Here is a 19773-nt window from a genome sequence, read left to right as displayed (position 1 = left end):
ACAGGGGACAGCCTCCTCATCATCCAGCTCTCTGACGGAGCCTGACAGTCTCAGCTTTAATCTGATCCTTGGAAAACGGGGGGACCGTAGACTTACTGAGAAGCCCAGAGGACTTTACATCTGACTGAGATTCAGACCAGTGAACAGTAAACTACAATCTGCCACCGCTGTCCCCTGCTGTACTACAAGATTGTTGATGTACTGTAAAGAAAATCCTGCCTGTTGACAAGAGAGAGTTAACAGATCAAATGTGTCAACAAAATGTGTCTTATTATTATGGAAACATAAACATTACAACTGAGATTCTCCTCAGAATACCTCTCTGGTTAATCACAAACCACAAATGAATTCATTATTCTTTTATAACATTTGTCATGTTAAAGTGTTTGAAGAAATTAAATTACTGGGCTCAATCCCACTGCATTTCCTCTTGGGTAGACTTAACAGTCAAGCATCAAAAAGCAACAGGGGGAAGAAACACAAAAACCAATAAATATATATTTTTTTATGAGGTGCTATTTTAAACAGGTACGGCGTTTTACGATGGAAAAGAGGGAAAAAAATAAAAGCATGAGGGCCGTAACAGAAACTGAGATAAGAGAAATGAGAAGCAGGCAGCAGTAAAACGAAAATGAGGTTAAAGCTTGGACCATAAAAGTGATGTTAAAGGAGTTAATGTCTGCTGTTTTCCTCCTGCAAAGTTGCTCCACACTCTCATGGTTCTAATGGAGAACATTCTCTCTGACGACAAGACCCCAGAAAGTCACTGCCCTCCGCACATAAGCTCCTTAAAACTGCTAATTGGCGCTTTTACGCTTTGGTTTTTGTATAGATGAAACAAACAAGATCAAATGTGTTATTGTGCGATATTGTTGCCTGTGGACAACCTGATTTATGCTATGCTAAGCTAACTAGCTGCTGCATGTAGCTTCATTTTTAAGTGTTGAACGGTTTCTTTAAATGTAGACACACACACACACACGCACTCAGTTTAATAGGCTCACCTAGCTAAAGCTAATGCAGTCTAATATATCAGTTCTGCAATAATGTGTAAGTATTTGATTCTGAAATCCCACCTTCATGAAGGCTATAATGTTCCGTTTTCTTAACAGATTTATTTAGTTTAAAATGACCATACAGTTGAATCAAGGCTGAAATCAGACAATGCGACACAATATGCTGTTTATGATTAGATAAGATGCCCAGTATAACAGATTGGTCAGTAGGGTTGCCAGAACACCTATTTGCTATTTTAACTGTGTTTTGCACTTTTCCCCATGAGATTTAGAATTCTTTCCAAAGAGCATTCATTCAAAGGGTCTCCACATTTATGTTATAATATACAACTTTAAATTTAAAAATTTAGTTTTTAAAAGTCTACACATTACTTTTTGTCAGTGAGGAATAAACAGTGTCGGAGGATATTCAAGTTGTAATTGAGGAAGTTGAACATGTTTCAATTTTTAAAAAAAAGAGATACAAAAAAAATATTGAAAGTACCCACTTATGATCAACTTTGAGCATTAAATCAGGTCAGGATATTTGATTCACCATTTCTACTCATACTCATAACAGTGGCGGATTGACATTTCTATGGAATTTGTCTTTTTCCAGAAACTATGAAGATAAAACACACAAGCCCTTTTCAAAGTCATATTTATTGTTACATGTAAAGCACTTAAGAGTAGACATGAACACAAGACCAAATACAATTTGGCCATTGTCATAGAGTATCATGAAACTGGAATGAAGTTACTGTTTATATCTGGTAATGATGGATACAAAAGAAGAAGGGAAAACCTCAGAGCGCGTGTACAAGTTGTCTATGAGACAAGAAGAAGGCACAGCAGAAGCCAGGAGAGTCCAGTCAGCTTGCTCCTCATCCAACGTAACAGACCAAAACAAACAGCAAAACAGAAGCCCAATACAACAAAGACTAGACACCCCAAAAACAGCATTTACCTCATGTAATAATCCCAAAGAAACAAACAAATGAGGAGTACAAGAATATAGACAGCACACCAGGCTGGTCATTACTATAATTTGACCATATGGCTTCTGTATACAGATATGTTGAAGTTTATGGAGCTGATTATTAAGACATGCTTTTACTTCATTAAGTGAGAGGGAATGTTTAGGTTTTCCGACATGTGCTCCACCTTAACATCCCCCCCAAAAAAATGCATTCATAAGTATGGTATTCAGGAATGTGTGTTGCTTAGTCAAGGATATAATTTACTTATCAGTCCGTGTAAAAATATGTAAACAACCTTGCAGCTGGAAATATGCATTCTCGCTTTAAAAAAACAAAACAGCATTCTTATACATTAATCAAGAGTTCTGCATATTGAAGGTAACAAGTTGTCCTCTGTAACATGAGACCCATCTCTTTCGAAATTTTAGTATTGTGGACTCACTTTAAATAAGAGGACAGAGCACAGCACATTATTCTTCAGTAAACACCTCCGGAGAAGCAGGGACACATGCAAATTTCTGATGCATACCATCATGTTATTCTCAAAAAAAAAAATCTTTCTTCATTCCTTCAGTTGGAGGGAGCTCTTTCAAAACGCTAATGGCTTGTGGGCTTGAGTTTAGTAAGTGTCACAAAGATGTCAAGCCAATCTCTTAGACTCGCTTCATCCCCCGACCCATCAAGCAGGCAAAAACCGTCATCACCATTTTGGGATTGACCTCCACGAGGTCTTCTGGGAGAGCGTAGACACGGGCTCCGATCTTCCTCGCCATAGAGATTGCGTATCTAGGGATGGCGGAGAAGTTCACTTGTATAAAACTGTTCACACAAAATAACGGCAAAAATGGCTGCTTCTCTTTGTTTGTGTCATAGAAAATCTTACTTGGCATTCTCCAGCTTCTCGTCTTCAGAGAGGCTGCCGGTTTTAATCAGCTCGTAGTCGATGCTGCCGGGCTGGATGGCGTCTATCAGTTCCAATACTGCCAAACTGCTGCTGATCTCCTTGTCCTGATCGCCACAGAATGCACAGATTAAGGATATAACACACAGACTTGCCAGACTGACGAGAAAATGTAGTGCCTTTTGGTTTGTGTGACACTGCCTGTATGTAAATGACATTCAACTGACACATTTAGCTCATCAATACCAGCATTGTGATAGTGAATATGTTACTACTTGCTACTTTTCTTTCTCATTTTAAACATGTAAGTTCATTCTTGACCTTGGGAACAACATGTGTAACAAAGCTCAAAATATCTGCTAGCTTTTTCCTGAGCTTTTAACCACAACTCATGGTCTTTATCGGCAAATGGGGCTGACTCAGGGAAATGAGACATCAAAGTCGCTCCCACCCCCATATACGACTACATGACCCACACTGTACACTTAGTTATGAGATGACACCTCAGCCAGCTCCATTAACTGATGAAGGCCGTGAGGTGAGTGGCTGAAAGTTCGGAAAAAAAGCTCAAAGCTAAGCTAAAAAAAATGATAATAAGATTACCAAATACATCTCTTATTTTTTCAAAGTTCGAAATCAAAATATTTTAATTTAATCTAATCAAAAACAGGAAGAACAGGTTTACCTTAAAGCTTGAAATCTTGGTTGATTTTCCAGCCTCCGCCAACGTTTCGTTCACCCACTTCACAATGATGTCATCGTTTACTTTCTGTCCATCACCCAGTTCCTCCAGTACATTCAATGTGTATCTACGAGTGGAGAAGCAGCACGTTTATTAAGGACATGAATTAATTGCTTTGCTTTAAAAGAAAAACATATTTTGTAGTTTCAAAATACCACACAGACTAAATAAATGCCAGCCTAAATGCCAGCAGGGGGCAACTCCACTGGTCAGATTGTATAGAAATCTATGAGAAAATGACCCTACTTGTCACTTGATTTATTACCTCAGTAAACATTTTCCTAATGAGTTTATGGCCTGCGTCGCTAGTTTCAAGTCTTCTTCAATACAGCATGATGTTCATTTTGTAAACAGCGTTTGGTTGTACTAAAATAATTTTTTTTCCAATAAATACATTTACAAGCTAACTTTGTTAGCAGCTACTAGCTGGGTGCAGTCAGGCTGAGGTCCCTCATTTGCCATTTTTAGTTCTTTATGTATTTTGAGACATAAAAATACTTCATACTACTTCTACTTCATAAATGTATGTACTAAATAACATTTAAAAAAAGGTGTCAATGCCACTGAGATACAGCAGAGAATCCAGGTGTGACAATCCACCACACATTCCAAACCTTAACCATGCTCGGCATGCCAGGCCATTATGTTTTTATTTCTTGTAAACCAAAAGTGGGATGCAGTTTTTACATTGCGTGCATTTCTATTTTGCGAGCGATTCCTCATGTAGTTTGTGATTCACCTTCTCATCAGCTGCCACACAAGTGCCAGAGTCAGGGTAGCGTTGCCATTGTTCAGGTCCTGCCCGCCAATGCCAACGAGGGAGAACTTGGCATCTTTGCCCAGGTCCACTGCGTAATTACAATTCTCCAACTAGAGGCACAAGCAAAACAGTTGGCAAAAGACAGCCAAAACTTTTTTTTTTCTTAGCCAGGATTAAAAGGTATCTGATTTACCTTTTTCATGTAGACTCCCAGCTTGGTGTAAGGCGGCTTGTTGACCTTGTTCCAGTCAACAGCCACTTTAATCCTCTCATAGAGTTGAAAGATGACGATGGCATCCTGCAGGTCTCTAGAGGTCAGGAGTGTGTTTGATAATAATTAATATTAAATAAGACACACGAGGAGAATAGAAGTTTGAGTTATGAAAACTCTTCAGATGCCAGTGTATACAGGAGTGAGATAAACTGTGTTAATTTGTTTGTGGTACGTACCCATACAGATGATTGACATTAGGGTTCACTCCCAGAGAGTTCATCCAGTTTCGGAATGTCCTCTCTTCTCGTGTCTCACCTAGACAACAAAGGATCATGGGTTTTAGGGGGCTTTCAGGTGACATAGCTGGCAGCCATACTGGAGGTCTCAGTAATAGTCAGTGTAGTTCTTAACGTGACCTAACCCTAACCAATGTCTCCAGTAGGAACCAAAGCTAGGAGCGGCTTGTTTTCACAAGTTCTAATAACAACATTTGTCTCTATGCTAAAGTGAGCGTGAAAGCCAGTTAGTTAGCCAACATTAAAAAGCTGGTTCTTCTCAGGCTGTAGCGTTTAATGCCCTGGAGGGACCTGTAGAGTTAAGGGCCCTAAAAAACAAAAAATTCTTACCAGTAATGATGGGATCCTACATGAGCCGCATATACCGTCCTAATAACGCAGATTATTGAGTTTTTGACTGTTAAACTCTTAATAAATAATTCCTATAGTAAGGGAATACTGAATACTAGCAGTTAACGATCTGATCTAAAAAGTGAGTTCTTCTGCTCTCCACACCCACCTTCCAACAGTCCCCAGTCAATGTCCTCATCCTCAGGTTTAGTCAGCGCCGGATATTTGTTGAACAGATTGGCCACAAAGGCAAGGTTGAGTTTGGGGTTTCCACTGACGACGTCAGCTGGGGTGACAAACTGTCGACAGCCGAGCCTGTCGGCCTGCTGCAGCATGGCCTCTGCCCTCTTCATGTCGTCTTTCTCCTGAACAACACACAGACCACACGCTCTGATCAGAAACACTGTACAGCTGTTACCATGTGGTGAAGATACCCAACTGCTGTGCTCTTACACTGAAGCCTGCCATGTTGATGTCGATGCGTGGCTGATCCTCCTCTGTGCCTTTAGGAGAGATTTGATTCAGGAGGTGGAAATAGGCCTTTGAGTCCTGGAAAATAATACAAACAAAAACAATTAGATTTCTACTAATGAACGAACAAGAAATTCCACTGTGATAGATTCATATTAAGATAGCTGTACTGACAAACGTGATACTGCTTGTGAGCAACTGTTACTGTTCACACTGTTCACACTATGTTTTGTATTTTGTCTATCACCTTTAGAAGTTTTGGGTTTCTCAAAATGTGCAGTATTGTATTTACATTAGATTACTACACATATACACATATACATACACATATATACACACACATATATTTATATGAAGTAGAAATTATGAAATTATTATTCAGAGAATCAGATTGCAAAATGTTAAAATACTTTGCTGAACACTAATTAGAACAGAAAGAACAAAAGCAAAGTACCACAGAAAACTTCTGATTTCTACATACAAGATAGTCAAGCACGAGATAGCGTGAGACAAAGAAATACAAGGATACAGGCCAAACCAGACGGGTGCAAAAGACAGGTGCAGTAGCGACTCGTATACCTGCCTGCTTGATTTGCGTAGTGGCCTGTCAGTGTAATAAAACTTTACAACCAACAAATATTGTACATCTGACATGGTAATTGTTCCTATTTATCTGAACTTCCTTAGTAATAGGGCTGTTGGCAAAGAAACAAAACCATTTTTTTTTTACCTTTTTTACCACAAAATGTGCACATAATATTCAACAGTGCCAGTGTTAGCCAGAAAGAGACCTACTCATTCAACCCTATTTTTGGAGCAGTGGAGGCGGATATTTGAGTGAGTTTGTGCAAACATAAACATGCTCTGCCTGGCCCAGTGTGCTGACAGACACCTGTGTTGGTGGACCTAATTAAGTGCGGAAATATAAAAAAGAAAACCATACAGACTCACCCAAAGAACCTTAAAACCAAAACTTTTTTATCCTTCAAGTGTTATCTCTTAAAATGTTGAGTGGCTTGCCCACCTTGATGTCAGAGCTGAAGTTGTTGATCTTCTGCCAGCCAGCATTTTCCAGGTGAAAGTTTGCCCAGCGCAACAGCAGTTCTTCTGGAGACAGCTTCATCAGGTCCTCCAGGGTTTCCCCGTCTCTCAGCAATGCTGCCAGCGCTGTCGAGGGGTGTTAATGATCAGTTAAGCTACTTGACAACAGACCAGGAAACCCTAGTGATAGGAACACAAACTCATGTTATGTTATGGACCTATCAACTACGTCATGTACCTTCATTTCTGCTGAGCTCGATGTCAGCAAACAGGCCGATCTTGATGATTTGCCACAGCAGGCCCAGCACCAGATGGGGCTTCCCCTCTCTCAGGTCCAAAGCCCCAATGTTCACCACATGGCAGCCAATAGCAGAAGCCGAGTTCAGGGCCAGGTTCAGGTTCTCCTGTAAGGTACAAAGCATCAGCTGTAGGAAACTTTGCATAAAAAATAACAGAAACAGCAGCCCTGGCGTGCAGTAAATTTAACTGACCTGTATTGTAAACGGTGTCAGCTTCTTCTTATTTATGGTCCTCTCATCGATGGTGTCTGGCACTGACAGGTTCACCATTTTGCTGTGCAAACGTACAAAACAAAACATTAATTTCATGCAGTATCCATGTTCTAAAGAGAGAGCAACGACTCTCTCTACAGAGAGCAACCCAAATGTTCATTGTTTGCAAAAGATGAACTAACTTATTTTAAGAAAAGGACAAAAATGCTTTAAAAAAAAAGAAGAAAAGATTTAACCTTTTCCAAATGTTGCTAATGGTAATGAATGCATCATAAAGTGGATGTATGCACATTTAAGAATTAGACAAAATGGCAATAATGTAACAAACATGAATCATATTAGGTAGCTTCCTAATTAGCATGTACCTACATGTACACAGGTGTTAAATTAGCTTCAGCATGTGAACTGTGTTTCTTTTTGTCACACAGTTTTTCTGTTTGAAATATGTTCAGATGATTTGGTTTCTTGGCAGCTCTGCACTCCGTTTTATGTTCATCTAAAAACACGAGTGCAGATTACTCGTAAGACTTGTAAGTTGTCAAATGCTAACTTGCATTATACCTAATATGACCTACCCTTAAAGCAGCAATTATGATTATGTTACTTTAGTGTGAAAGTAATTTTCTGTTTCAACTGAAATAGCCTATTTGTGAACCTGAACTGGTGAAGAACAACGTAGACTTGGAACAATATGTAATCATTTCTTAATCATTTTGAATGAATGTAGTAATATTGTATTCGTATCAATATCTCCTCTACAATGCCAGGCAGACTGTTGTTATGGTTGACAATCCTCAATACAGGCTCATGTTTGTCTTTTTTTCAGCCAGATGATCACACAGTGATCACAACATTAAGTGCAGTGAGATGCAGGTATTTGACATTTATTTCAGAAGGGTTGCTAAGTGAGGGAGGGGAGGTGTTGTGTTGCTGGCTTCAGATGAAAACAGGAACTCTCACCAGAGTACTATGCCGTCTCCGACACACTTGAAGAGAGAGTCTGTGTTGGGATCCATGGGCAGGACATGTTGGCAGTCAGGGTCTTTTTCCAGAGCTGTGTTGATCCAGTTCACGAAGGCATATCGCTCCTCCTCTGTAACAATGAACATATACAGGTATCAGTTAAGAGCAAAACACCAACAATATAACGTGACAGTATCGCCCATAATGACTCATTTCAGTAGGTCTCATTGTCCATTATGGTTTTTCTTCAATGGTAAAATGGAGCATCTGTAGCTGGAGTGCAGAGGGTACAAAGTCAACAGTTTATGGCAAACATTAGCAGCAACTGGGGAGGGGAGGGGGACAGTGTCTTACCAGAGAACGAGTGTTGTGTTCCTTCGCTTGACAGCTCAGACGTCCCTCCAATAGCCAGGATGCCCTCTTTTCTGTTGATGGCCTTGCGGAAGGTTTTTGCTATTTCACTGCCCCTCAGGTCCTGGACGATCTAAAACAAGAAAATGTTGTACTTTTGTAAATTGAACTGATTGACATTACTTTTGTCAATGATAATGATTAATGAACAGAATTAGCTCTAATACTAGCAGTTGCCTGCCAATGTTTCAATTACAGCATGCTTGTAGTGTCAGCATCACTTTAGTTTTAACAAGGACATTATCACCAAATATTTTTAACTCCGAAAGCACTAACTGAATACATTTCTGACACTCAGTGGTCAATTTATTAGGGATACCTGTCCAATCCAAAGCAATTCAATACAACAGCTCTGCCATAAATTCTATGACTACAAAGTTTATAATGTTCAGTTTTTGTTGACACTGTCTGAAATATGTAAATTTGATGATATGTTTATTACTGATGTGGTGTTGTACTGGACTACATTATATTGAGAGTCGTTTCTTTTTTTTGTCCTCCCTATTTGCATACATGAGGGGGGCAGAATAACAGAAACACCTTTCAATATAATGCAGTCCAGCACAACACCACCACTAACTATGAGCTCAAAGCTAAAACATATAATTTAACAACTATATGATAATAATAATAATACCAACAACATCTATATGACAGAAAATTATAGGCATCATAAAAGTAGACTTTATGGCACAACAGTTATATTGGATTGCATTAGATTGTACAGGTGTGCCAAGTGAGTGCATAAATCTGCAAATCTATTAAGAAATCACAACAAGATCAACCATATGTTGTGTTATTACATAATGATTGTGGTGAATCGATTTGTAACACAACTTTCACAGATCATTTGTGCTGCCACAAATCATTCATGATGGGCATTTGTCAATAATTGTTTTAAAATTTCAACTTAAATCAAAAAAACAATCAATAGATGAATCAATGGTGAAAAAACTCTTTCGTTGCCGTCATACTTCTGTGCAAAAGCCTCAATCATCTTCTCTCCTTTTACTGTTGTTCGTTTCCCTTGTTGTCTTATTCAGCTCCTGTTAGCCACCATGACGGCCAAGGTCACTCGGCAGACACAGCAGTGCTGCTGGAATTTCTCCTCACTGGCATGAAAACATAAAGCCAACCTGCCAGCTCAAGGGCCGAAAAGACATGGTGAACATCTAGGCAAGTAACTAACTATTTTGAACAATATAAATGGGCTGAAAAACAGCGTTTCTTAACATGAAAGGTCCAGGAAGACGTCAGGTTGATGGGTTCATAAAAGCAACAGATGTTCTGTTGTGCATTTAAGTACCCTGTAGTGATTTAAAGTGAGACTGCGCATTCACTGCACGTCTAATAAAAGTATTACAGTGTTGAGTGTGTGAGTGCCGGTATGTCATTAGGGTTATCAACAGTAAAAGTACACCACCAGGTCCACAGCTGTTATCCTCCTCCACATCAACACCAGCCTCGGGCCTGTCCCCACATCCCAACATTAAATAATTATCTCTAAACATTAAATCAGTCTCAACAACAACTAATGGGACCATAGAGAGCTCTGTGGTGTGTTCGTACTGTATCTAGCTTATCAGTACTGCAAGACATGTGAGCGGCTTCAGGCAAAGCTGCTTTGACAATACGTATTCTATGGTAATATGTGCGATACTTCCTGAAGCTGAAGTTATCGCTGCTTCATCAGTGACCTCAGCCCCACAGGCGTGGTGTGACCACAATGAGCTATTCAGACGGGCACAGTGAGACTTATTTCATAAGCACAGCACATTTGACCACAAATATACACAAGAGTCTCACGGCGCCAGCTTGCATTTTTCAGGCACTGTAGGTAAAAAAGGTAACCACAACAAGACAGTCATGACCTTGCACAGACGATAAGGATTTCCATTCAATTCTTCAAGTTAGCAAAAAGCTATTTTTTTTAGCTTAACATTGACATTACTATGGGCAGTAAGGAGGATATTCATTCCACATGCATGTGGTGTGTCATCGTCCATAAAAACATATCTTTGTAAAGGGGTGTTTTATCAAAGCCTAGTGGTGGAGTACACTCCTTTCTAACACAATGGCACAATAGCAGCTAACTGGGAAGTCCCAAATGCTGTCCCTTCCAGCTGGCACATAAACACAGCATTAACATTATGCAACAGTCAAATCCCAGTTTTGCATCATCACAAAAATCAGCTGATCAATTGGGTGATCCTTGGGCCAACAGTGATTATCTCCATAGATTTTGTACAAAATGACCTTGTTACTTTTTGACACATTTGGCCAAAGGACAGGCAAAACCCCTTCCAACTTTGTTGACACGGTTAATTAATTTCAGGAAGTAACCAGAGAAAGTGTGGCTTCATTCTTTCAATAGATCATTTAAAAAAAAGGATCGGAGGTTTGCAGACATCAGTGATATCCTTTAATCACTTTAAAAAAAAAATAATGCTAGCAATACATTTTTTCCCAGTACTAATACATCTTATTGGTGGATTTTATTCTATTTCCTTTTTTTGTACATTTACTTGCCTAATTTTATTTAAGTATTGAAATGTTTTAATCCTAATTTTCCCATTTAAAGGATTTAAAGTTTTTTTTGTTTGAATGGTTCTTTATAACACTGTTTTTTTATTATTATGTAATACATAAATACATTACAGCTACAGTACATTTTGGTCGAACCTCCTGATCTTGACATTTTGAATCATGCTGCACTCCTGTACCAGAAGCTGCCCCTGTGAAGGACTGTTCTCCCCAAATGACTGCTCCCTCATCACTGCTGAAACCAAATACTGGAACTCACACCACTTTGCTGACCTCACTTCCACATTCCCTGACTGAGTGTGTGTGTGTGTGTGTGTGTGTGTGTGTGTGTGTGTGTGTGTGTGTGTGTGTGTGTGTGTGTGGTTTGTAGAGGCCTTTCAACTCTGTCGTGCATGTAGCCTCTAAAAGTTGCTTTGCATAGCAGCCCCACCCCGGGGGTGAGGTGCTTTTAGGCAGAACAGGCTCTGAACAGAAGGTGAAAACTTGTCAAGTGTGACAGTACGAGCTGTCCTGAGCTCCACTTAACGTACCGACAAAAACTCCTCAAAGCTGATCTGATTATCCTTGTTGCGATCGAGTTTCTGGATGATCTGTCGAACCAGGTATCCAGGTACCGAATGTCCAGCGTCTTTGAGGAGCTCATGGAGTTCATAATCGCAGATATGTCCATCGTTGTCCAGATCTTCAGGAACACAAAAATAAACCATTACACACCAGGACATATGGTACAACTAGGGCTGGAACTACTGAAACTTTTTATTACAATTCAAATAATAATGCACATCAGAAGTTAAAAATCACTTGGTTCACACACTGGTTTGAAATTTACTCTTTTAAATTTACTCTTCACAAGCTGTAACCAGCATTTGCCTTACATACTTATTAAATTGTCTAATTAATAACGTACTGTCATGGCAGTATGGTTTTTACTCACCAATTTTCCCAAAGACCTCCCTCATCTCCTCCATCTCCTCCTTTGTTATCTTTCCAGACATGTTTCCGTGATTGACCTGAGGTGGTCAGTCAGAGAAAGGTGAGACTGCGGAGAGGAAAAGAGCATTAAGAGTCATCAACAGGGTCTCGAGAGGAACCCAATCCTCATCAGCCTCCCATAAAACCTCCTTTCAGCCCCTGAAACTTATCGAGACTGCCACAACCTTCTGCGTCTTCAACCAGCGAAGGGATCTGCACCCCCCTTAACTCAAGTCAATCATCTCACTGCTCACTGTTCTGCTGCTCAGATTACAAACCAGTCTCAACTTTTCTGCCTCCTTGCCAACGGAGAAGTGACCTTTCCTCTCCAGGCAGAACAAAAGTCACTCCTCATCTTCTGTCAGGTCTAAAAAGTAGTAAAGTAGAACCTCATACACCCGTTTCCTCACTGATCCCCGCTGATCCCCACCCCCTGCTGATCATATCTACTGTTCTCTTTAGTTTCTCTCTTGAGCTCTTTTCCTTTTCCAAGCTCTCACCCATAATCAAAGTAATTTCCTGTTAGTTCCATTGTAAAGCAACAAGCTCATGCTGTAAAAAAAAAAAGCTGCCAGAGAAATTGAGACTACTCCAGTCTTTAGGTTATTTGATGATTTTATTCACCCCTTTCTGACAAATCTGCTTACTGCAACAGCATGTCCTCCTGACATTTTTTACTATAACCTCTTGCTTTTCTTGCCCTTCAATCTGCTCTACAAATCAAATGTAATCATTTTATTTTAGTGTTAAATAAAACAATCTTTCACACAAACTGTAATGAAAAGCGATGCATCCAGTTTTATGTCACAACGTAACATCTGAGTCTTTTGAGTGTTCTGCTTCTCTGAAATTGATGCTGGTTTCTCATGAAGCTGTTTGGGTTATATTTTTAAAAAAGCAGAGAAAAGTGCCCTCACCCAATAGAGAGATTAATTTGAATGTGTAAAGACTGAAGTCACATAATAAGACTACAGCCAGCGAGACTCAATCTCAGTTGTCTCAGAGTTATTTTGCTCAACCAAAAACACTGTGTTCCTGAACTCCTCTGAGGGAACGCAACCATCTGAAAATCACTGAAAATAAGGAATTCCTCCGAGCACCTCCTTCCCGTTCCGTCGTGGCGGAGGAATGCGTGAGGCCTGGGCAGATCGAGCTTCACTTACAAAGAGGTGAGCAGGGTGTACTGCCTCGCTCTCCAAGGCTAAACTGGTATGATGGCATTCCTCGCGAACACAAGAGGTTCAGAAAACAAAGATGAGGTTTATACTGCCGTTAAACGTTAAACTAAGGATCACAGATTTTTTCCAGACAGAAAAGTGTTCCCATTTCCTGATTTAAAGTACAGATTGTTGATTTTCACAGCATATTAGTCAGAAATCCTGGGCAAGGCCATTTCTAGTTTCCACATGTGCAAAACCATATTAGGGAATACTTGTATGTCCAGTTGTTCAAATGGATCATAAGTCACCTGATTATTAGTAACAATTATCAAAAGTACTTTATGCCTGAACTGTGTTTCTAGTGTTCTGTGGCCACAGCAGCCTCACAGACACACATTCAAGCAGATAAACAATGAACAAACGTCCAGTAACCCTATTTCCTCTTTCATGAATGAAACTATTAATATTACTCATGAAAGATGATCCAACAGTAGCCATGTGGTTTCTGAGATGTGACTCACTTGCTATCATGCTATTCTTACAAAAAAACAAAGTGATGAAATAATAACATTTTGTCTCACGAAATCAAAAATAAGTTTCCCAACAAAGTCATTCAGATGAAATCATGTTTATTCATTTTGAAAAAGGCCCAAAACAGTAGAAAACAGGTTCTCGGTAACAACAGTAACAAGGCCGGATTTGTCACCAACACTAACAGAGAGATACTTTTAAATGCCACTCCATGAGCCACAGAGAACAGGGTGTTTTTCTTTTCCAAAGTAATACTAAATCAGGGCAAGCACAAACTCCTGACTAAACGATTAGGAAAATGACGATGCCAGTGTTGCTATATTTAACTTTTCTCCCGAAGGATGTGAAATGTGGCTGATGAAGTCAGCCCGGCTACAATAAGGGCCGACAAACATTGCCTCCTTTGCCAGCCCTCGTCACACCCTCGACAGAGGGAGAGTGGAAACAGAAGAGAGGTTAAATACATAGAGCACGGGACAGATGGCAGTGGACAAATGTGAGACGTATCACTGGTGGGACAGAAGAATAGAGGGTTTGTGATCACCGTTACAAACCACGGCAATAAATCCTGTGTTAACACTGGAAAGCGAGTTCAGAGTGTCAGCCTCCAAAGACAGTTGCTGTCTTTGACAGCTGGACTGAGAGAAGAGAAAATGCCTGCACTCTTCGACTAAACGCAACAGCAACAACCTAAATGGAGTGGCTCATGTTTGCCTGGAAGCATATCAATACTGCTGATGGAGTTCAAGCACATTACTGAAATGTCAGCGCTCGGCTGCAGGGCAAGAGTTTTAATATCAGAATGATGCTGCCATACTCTTAACTAATAAATACAAAGACAAAAAGTATTGGGAAAAGATTTCCAAATTGCAAGATTTAGCACTTTTAACTAAAAGAGGGATTTAAAATGACCTGCAAAAAAAGCTCCAGAGGGATGCAGTTACATAAAATAAAAACAACAAGTCTTCTACATACATCTGTCCTCCAGGTCACATGATATCAAGCAGTGGACTTGCTTTGTAGTCTGTAAGACATTTCAACACTCATTCAAGAAGCTCTCTCTTGCTCTTGTTTTACAACTAGATATCACCCACAAGCATTTCTTTCTAAGCACCAGCTTTAATTGTTGAGACGAAAACAGCACATTGACGCTGTTTACAATCGCCTCTGATAGATCTTTCAGTCAATTTAAAAGCAGAGGGCTGTTCCCAGATGGCAAAGTTAAATGTGTAGAGCCGACACACCCCGTCCTGCCAGGGTTTCATCCACACAGTTACATGGGAAATGTGAGGCACACAAATAGCTTGGGCACCCTTCCCAAGTGTGGTCAAGTTCATATGCACACACCCAACATAGTCTGCAAGAACATGGACATTTTTATTCAGTCACAATCGCCTGCAGATGTGAGGCAAACTGACTCATAAACACCAAACAGTCTATATCACCAGCCCAGGCCTTTATTTCCTCTTTGGGCTGTGTGGATAAGATAAGCACCACCATACTGACAGGTAAGGAGGAGGTGACGACAACAAATACAGTGTGTAGAGTTTACACAACTCTGACATCATGAGCAGCTGCAAGCATAACGCCCTGGCCTGGGTTTAGAGGTATTATAAAAGCTTACAAAGCTGGGGTATATGGTGAATCATCATGAAAGTATTCAAATGATATGTATCCCTACCCATGAGCAGCTAATCTATATAACCCACTCTCTATATTACACTACTTTTCACCCAATGAAAGGATGTAGCTGTAGTAAAGAATGTCATTAGACAGGTTAGTGCGGTGCTGCTGAAGCAGTTGGGTTAGGCTGTTTCTGCTACAGGTAAGCAGCCACACCTACAAGGGTTTGCCATTACTCAACAAAAGCCCTGTAAAGCATTATCCTTTAAATGCTGCATAATCAGACAGTACAAGGCACAGTGGGTGTGAGATACCACCCTTTCCTCACGCAAACATGACGTGTGCCCTCGAGCAAGACATTGTGAACTGAATTGAAACTGAATTTCTCTGTGGAGATTATTGACTCATTACAATGTTTTTTTGTTGTAGTAGTAGAAGTACAGTAAGTAAAATGTAATCCACTGTACTTTCCACTCACATTTGTCCTGTATGCAGTACTTCCATAAGGGAGGTTATTTCGTCACCACTAAAAATAAAAAATGTGTCCCATCTTCAAATTAGGTACGTGATAAATTTACTTGGCCACAACTCAGCAATGGTTTCACTCACTTAATATTTTGTACGATTCTTCTTTGTACAGAGCCACATTGTTCACAGGATTTTAATTAATTGAATTAATTCAAAAACAAATGAGATTAAAAACATTTTCTATTCAAAAAGTAACAAATTAAGGGGGTTGTACAATCTTGGTGGAGAGTGCTTTCCAACCAGAATTATCTTAAAAACAGCTTTATAAGTTACAAAACTGTACAGCTGAAGAGCACAAAACCAAAAGAAGTAAAAACAAGTGCATCTTATAAGTAACTGGATCACTTTCACTGCGTTGAACGACACGTGAAGGCACCTGTTTAAAACCCTGACAGCGCAGAAAGTGGGGCAACCTGTTAATCTGCACAGGTGTGTGTGTGTGCAAGGGTGGAAACAAAATATAGGCACACTCCCTCCTCCTTCTTGACTGTCTGGTTTGTCTGTACAGAGATACCATCAGACACGTAATGTCTGTGTTTTGAATCTGACTTCAGCTGTTGTAAAGCATAGTACACATACCACACATGCACATGCATGGGCAATTTGACCACCCCAATCAGGTTAATGACTTTTCTTTCCACTAAAGGAAATGCAAACAGCACTTTTCCTACTGCTGACACAATGAACAATACTCCTGTCTTTAACAATTAAAGTATTTTACAACATCTCTTATCAAAGTAGCTGCCGCACATGCAAAACAAGACTTTAGCCAAGGATAGATAATAGGATGTACTGAACAATGTTGTCGAGAATCAACAGCAGTGATGCAGGGGATAGGACCACTGATGAGCAAGTATTTACAACACACGTCTTGTTCCAAGTCACAATATTCATCAAGGTCAAATGCAGGTCTTCCTGATACTATCAGACAGTTTTGTTGTTCAACATTGTCCCAACAGTGATCCATAATTGGGATCCCAGATGTACATGTGCTGCAGCCCCAGATGGCTCTACAGGAAAAATCTGGTCAATCACTCAGAGGAGTAAACAGCTTACATAGACCAGTTTTATGTGAGTGCAAAAAAACTGTGAGTAACTAAGCGGAATGTCTAATTTCACTGTTAAAACCCTCACCAACCTTTCACAACATACTATAACACCCACTTAAACAAAGACCATATAAGAACAATGCCTTTTGGATGATCTATTATCTCAACTCATGTACAGTGAGTGAAATTCCACTTTGCAAATGTCTCATCCAATTTCAAATAAATGTGGCACAGTAAGGGAGGGGTAGATCTATTTAACTGAGGGTAAAACATCCATTAGAATTGTGCTGGCATCATATAAAGTGGCATATAACACTGCAGCATTGCAAATGACCAATTACACTGGGCTTCATCTTGTGTAAACACTGTATGTCTGCGTGTCTGCATGTATGGGTCATTTATGCGCCAGCTTGGGTACCGGGAAGATTTTAAAAATGAGTGCAGGCTCCACCTATGCAGCGGTGTGCTAAAGGAACGAACCTGGTTGTGTCTTACTTGCTCCTTGTTGGGAATATTTGTCATATTCACAAACATGAAGTGATATTTAAAAAATGAAGAAAACATGGAACACATACTTAATTAGCACCTACGCTGAGTTACTTTACCTTATACATTTACCCTATATCTTTGAGTAGTAGTTACTTCTACTAAAAGTTATCTGGTTACAAATTAAAGAAGTCAGAGACTACTTTATGTCCGTATTTCTAGGACCTCTACAGCGCCGTGAGGATGAATAGGCTACAGTGAAGGTGTAGCTAAAGCTAGCCGGTTAGCGACAGACATGCAAGTTTCATGGGCAGGAAACTATCCCTGTTTACTCTTGCAAAATCCAGCCCTCTAAACAGAGAATAACGTCTATCACAGAGAGGAAAGATTAGGACAAGGATGTTATTTTAGTAAACGCTGCTCAGACAAACTCTAGCTTTAAGTAGTTGTTGGTCTACAAGTTGCCAGGAAATTGGTACTCACTGTCGGTGCGCCCGAAATTCCAGACAGCGTCCAGTTTGCAGTCCTGCCTCCTCCACGTAGAGACAAAAGTAGACAGCAGTTGGAATGTTGACCCCGCCCTGTCGGTGACGTCACCGCCAGACGTTGAGCTCCGGTGTATGGAGTACTGTCTGTGCCCAAAACACTAAAGCAAAGTAAAATATTCTTTATATTAGTATGGTAGTATATATATATTTTTTTAAATTAAAGAAGTTTAACAATATTATTTATGTTCATGGTTTTGGTATATTATATATATGTTTTATTGTACATTTCACATGTGTGTATATGTGTATGTACATGGACGTACCGTCTATGACTGTATATTTTCATTTGTAAACATGTTATAGTTTTTTCTGTCTGTTTCTTGAGTTTAAAATGAATTCTGTAAAAATCTAAAGAACATTTGACCTTATGTTGACTTCTGAATATTAATTACTTGATTGTAATTAGGGCACCCCCAGTTTTAAGACAGATAAAGGTAAAGATATGGCCCCAAAAGAGCTAAAGGCTGGCCCTGGAACCAACAAAGTCAGAATACAAACAGATTGAAATCAGTTTGCAGTCAAAATTAGTAGGGTAGTGGCTCGAGGATAGTGTACCAATAAATTATTAATATCCATCCATCCATCAATGATGTTTCTTTGCAGTGTAACATACAAGAAGGTCAGTGTTTGTTGCTGATAGAGGCCTGTTAAGAAGTGGAAGACCTGGGTACCTGGGTTTTCTACATTTTTGATTACTCATGATCAAATGAATAGTTTAAACAAAATAAATGGATGAGGATCTGTTGACCAGTGTATTTTATATTTATATTTCTTGACTTTTGTAGTACTTTTTAAAATATATTTTATTTTCTCTTACTATTGTTTATTGTTATGCACCAAAATGCCAAAGCAAATTCCTTGTATGTGAAAACTTACTTTGCAATAAACCTGATTCTTATTGATGAAACTACAATGGGTGGAAGCAGTCGAAACAAATAAATTAGTCATTTTTCTTATTCCTCTGCTGTGCGTGCAAGTTTATCACTCTTGCAGTAAACAAAATGCAAACGCATTTACAGAGTAGCAATTCGAGAAGGCATGTGTATGTGGAGTTCTGCTTGTGCTGTGTTGAAGGGGAAAAAAAGAAACTGGCTGCTTTGGCAAAGCAATCTGTGATACAAGGAACAGCAGCAGTCTTTGTTATTCAGAAGCCAAATGTATTAAATGGGGAAAAAAAACTCCCAGACTGTTGCTGGAATAGAGAGCTGCAGGGAAGACATTTGATCAAAAGTAGACTGTTAAGACACGATGGTGTGACAATAGAGGAAGGTTAGAAGAAGTCATAATGACGAGAGGTCGGACAATGAAAGAGCAGTCAGTGAAATACTTGAATACTTGAATTATGAGACATGAGTGAGATTATAAGAGCTAATCTCAGGGCAAAGGATAGGCAAGAATTTACACTAAATAATAGCCTAAGAATAATAGATCATTTTTAGGATATATGTTAGTGCAAGGGAATTCATGCTTGTCAAAACTGTAAGCACGAGTACGATGGATCATATATGATAACTATTTTCATGAAAGAAACAGAGAAGAAACAACGAAACGAATATCTGATCCGCACTCCGGGGCAGCAGGTGGCGGTAATGCACGATAGATTAACATTGTAATTTTAACTGAAGCGTGTTAAAAATACTGAAAGAAGAAGAAAGGGACCATTCACTTGTTTTTGCCTACTAACAGCTATGTCCATTGCTAGTGATGAGATACAGA

At 39.6% G+C, this 19773-nt stretch overlaps 1 protein-coding gene across 2 annotated transcripts; it reads right to left on the bottom strand.

Moving 5' to 3' along the window:
* Nucleotides 1–1639: 1639 nt before the first annotated feature.
* LOC139294975 (plastin-3-like) lies at nucleotides 1640–18021 on the bottom strand. Of its 2 annotated transcripts, none has more exons than XM_070917006.1 (16): nucleotides 17993–18021; nucleotides 12095–12199; nucleotides 11691–11842; nucleotides 8560–8689; nucleotides 8203–8335; nucleotides 7222–7303; nucleotides 6969–7134; nucleotides 6714–6856; nucleotides 5672–5767; nucleotides 5388–5583; nucleotides 4829–4907; nucleotides 4572–4686; nucleotides 4358–4488; nucleotides 3562–3685; nucleotides 2859–2983; nucleotides 1640–2761 (listed from the first exon to the last, which is right to left on the bottom strand). In XM_070917006.1, the coding sequence occupies exons 2-16, from the start codon at nucleotides 12153–12155 to the stop codon at nucleotides 2629–2631; spliced, it is 1866 nt and encodes a 621-aa protein (XP_070773107.1). In that variant the 5' UTR covers nucleotides 12156–12199; nucleotides 17993–18021; the 3' UTR covers nucleotides 1640–2628. The 2 variants fall into 2 exon arrangements, with proteins under 2 accessions (XP_070773107.1, XP_070773108.1); XM_070917007.1 differs by lacking the exon at nucleotides 17993–18021 and adding an exon at nucleotides 13050–13067.
* Nucleotides 18022–19773: the final 1752 nt, after the last annotated feature.

This window comes from Enoplosus armatus, chromosome 13, assembly GCF_043641665.1.
Source record: "Enoplosus armatus isolate fEnoArm2 chromosome 13, fEnoArm2.hap1, whole genome shotgun sequence".
NCBI classification, from domain to species: Eukaryota; Metazoa; Chordata; class Actinopteri; order Centrarchiformes; family Enoplosidae; genus Enoplosus; species Enoplosus armatus.
Note: the sequence above shows the minus strand (reverse complement) of the source record. Positions and strands in the feature narration are given on the sequence as shown.

Coding starts and splice junctions, on each gene's coding strand:
- LOC139294975 (XM_070917006.1), bottom strand. CDS start 12,155: ATGTCTGGAAAGATAACAAAGGAGGAGATGGAGGAGATGAGGGAGGTC. Junction 8,336..8,559: donor AACACAACACTCGTTCTCTG/GTAAGACACTGT, acceptor TCATTGTTACAG/AGGAGGAGCGATATGCCTTC. Junction 2,762..2,858: donor GAGAAGCTGGAGAATGCCAA/GTAAGATTTTCT, acceptor CGCCATCCCTAG/ATACGCAATCTCTATGGCGA.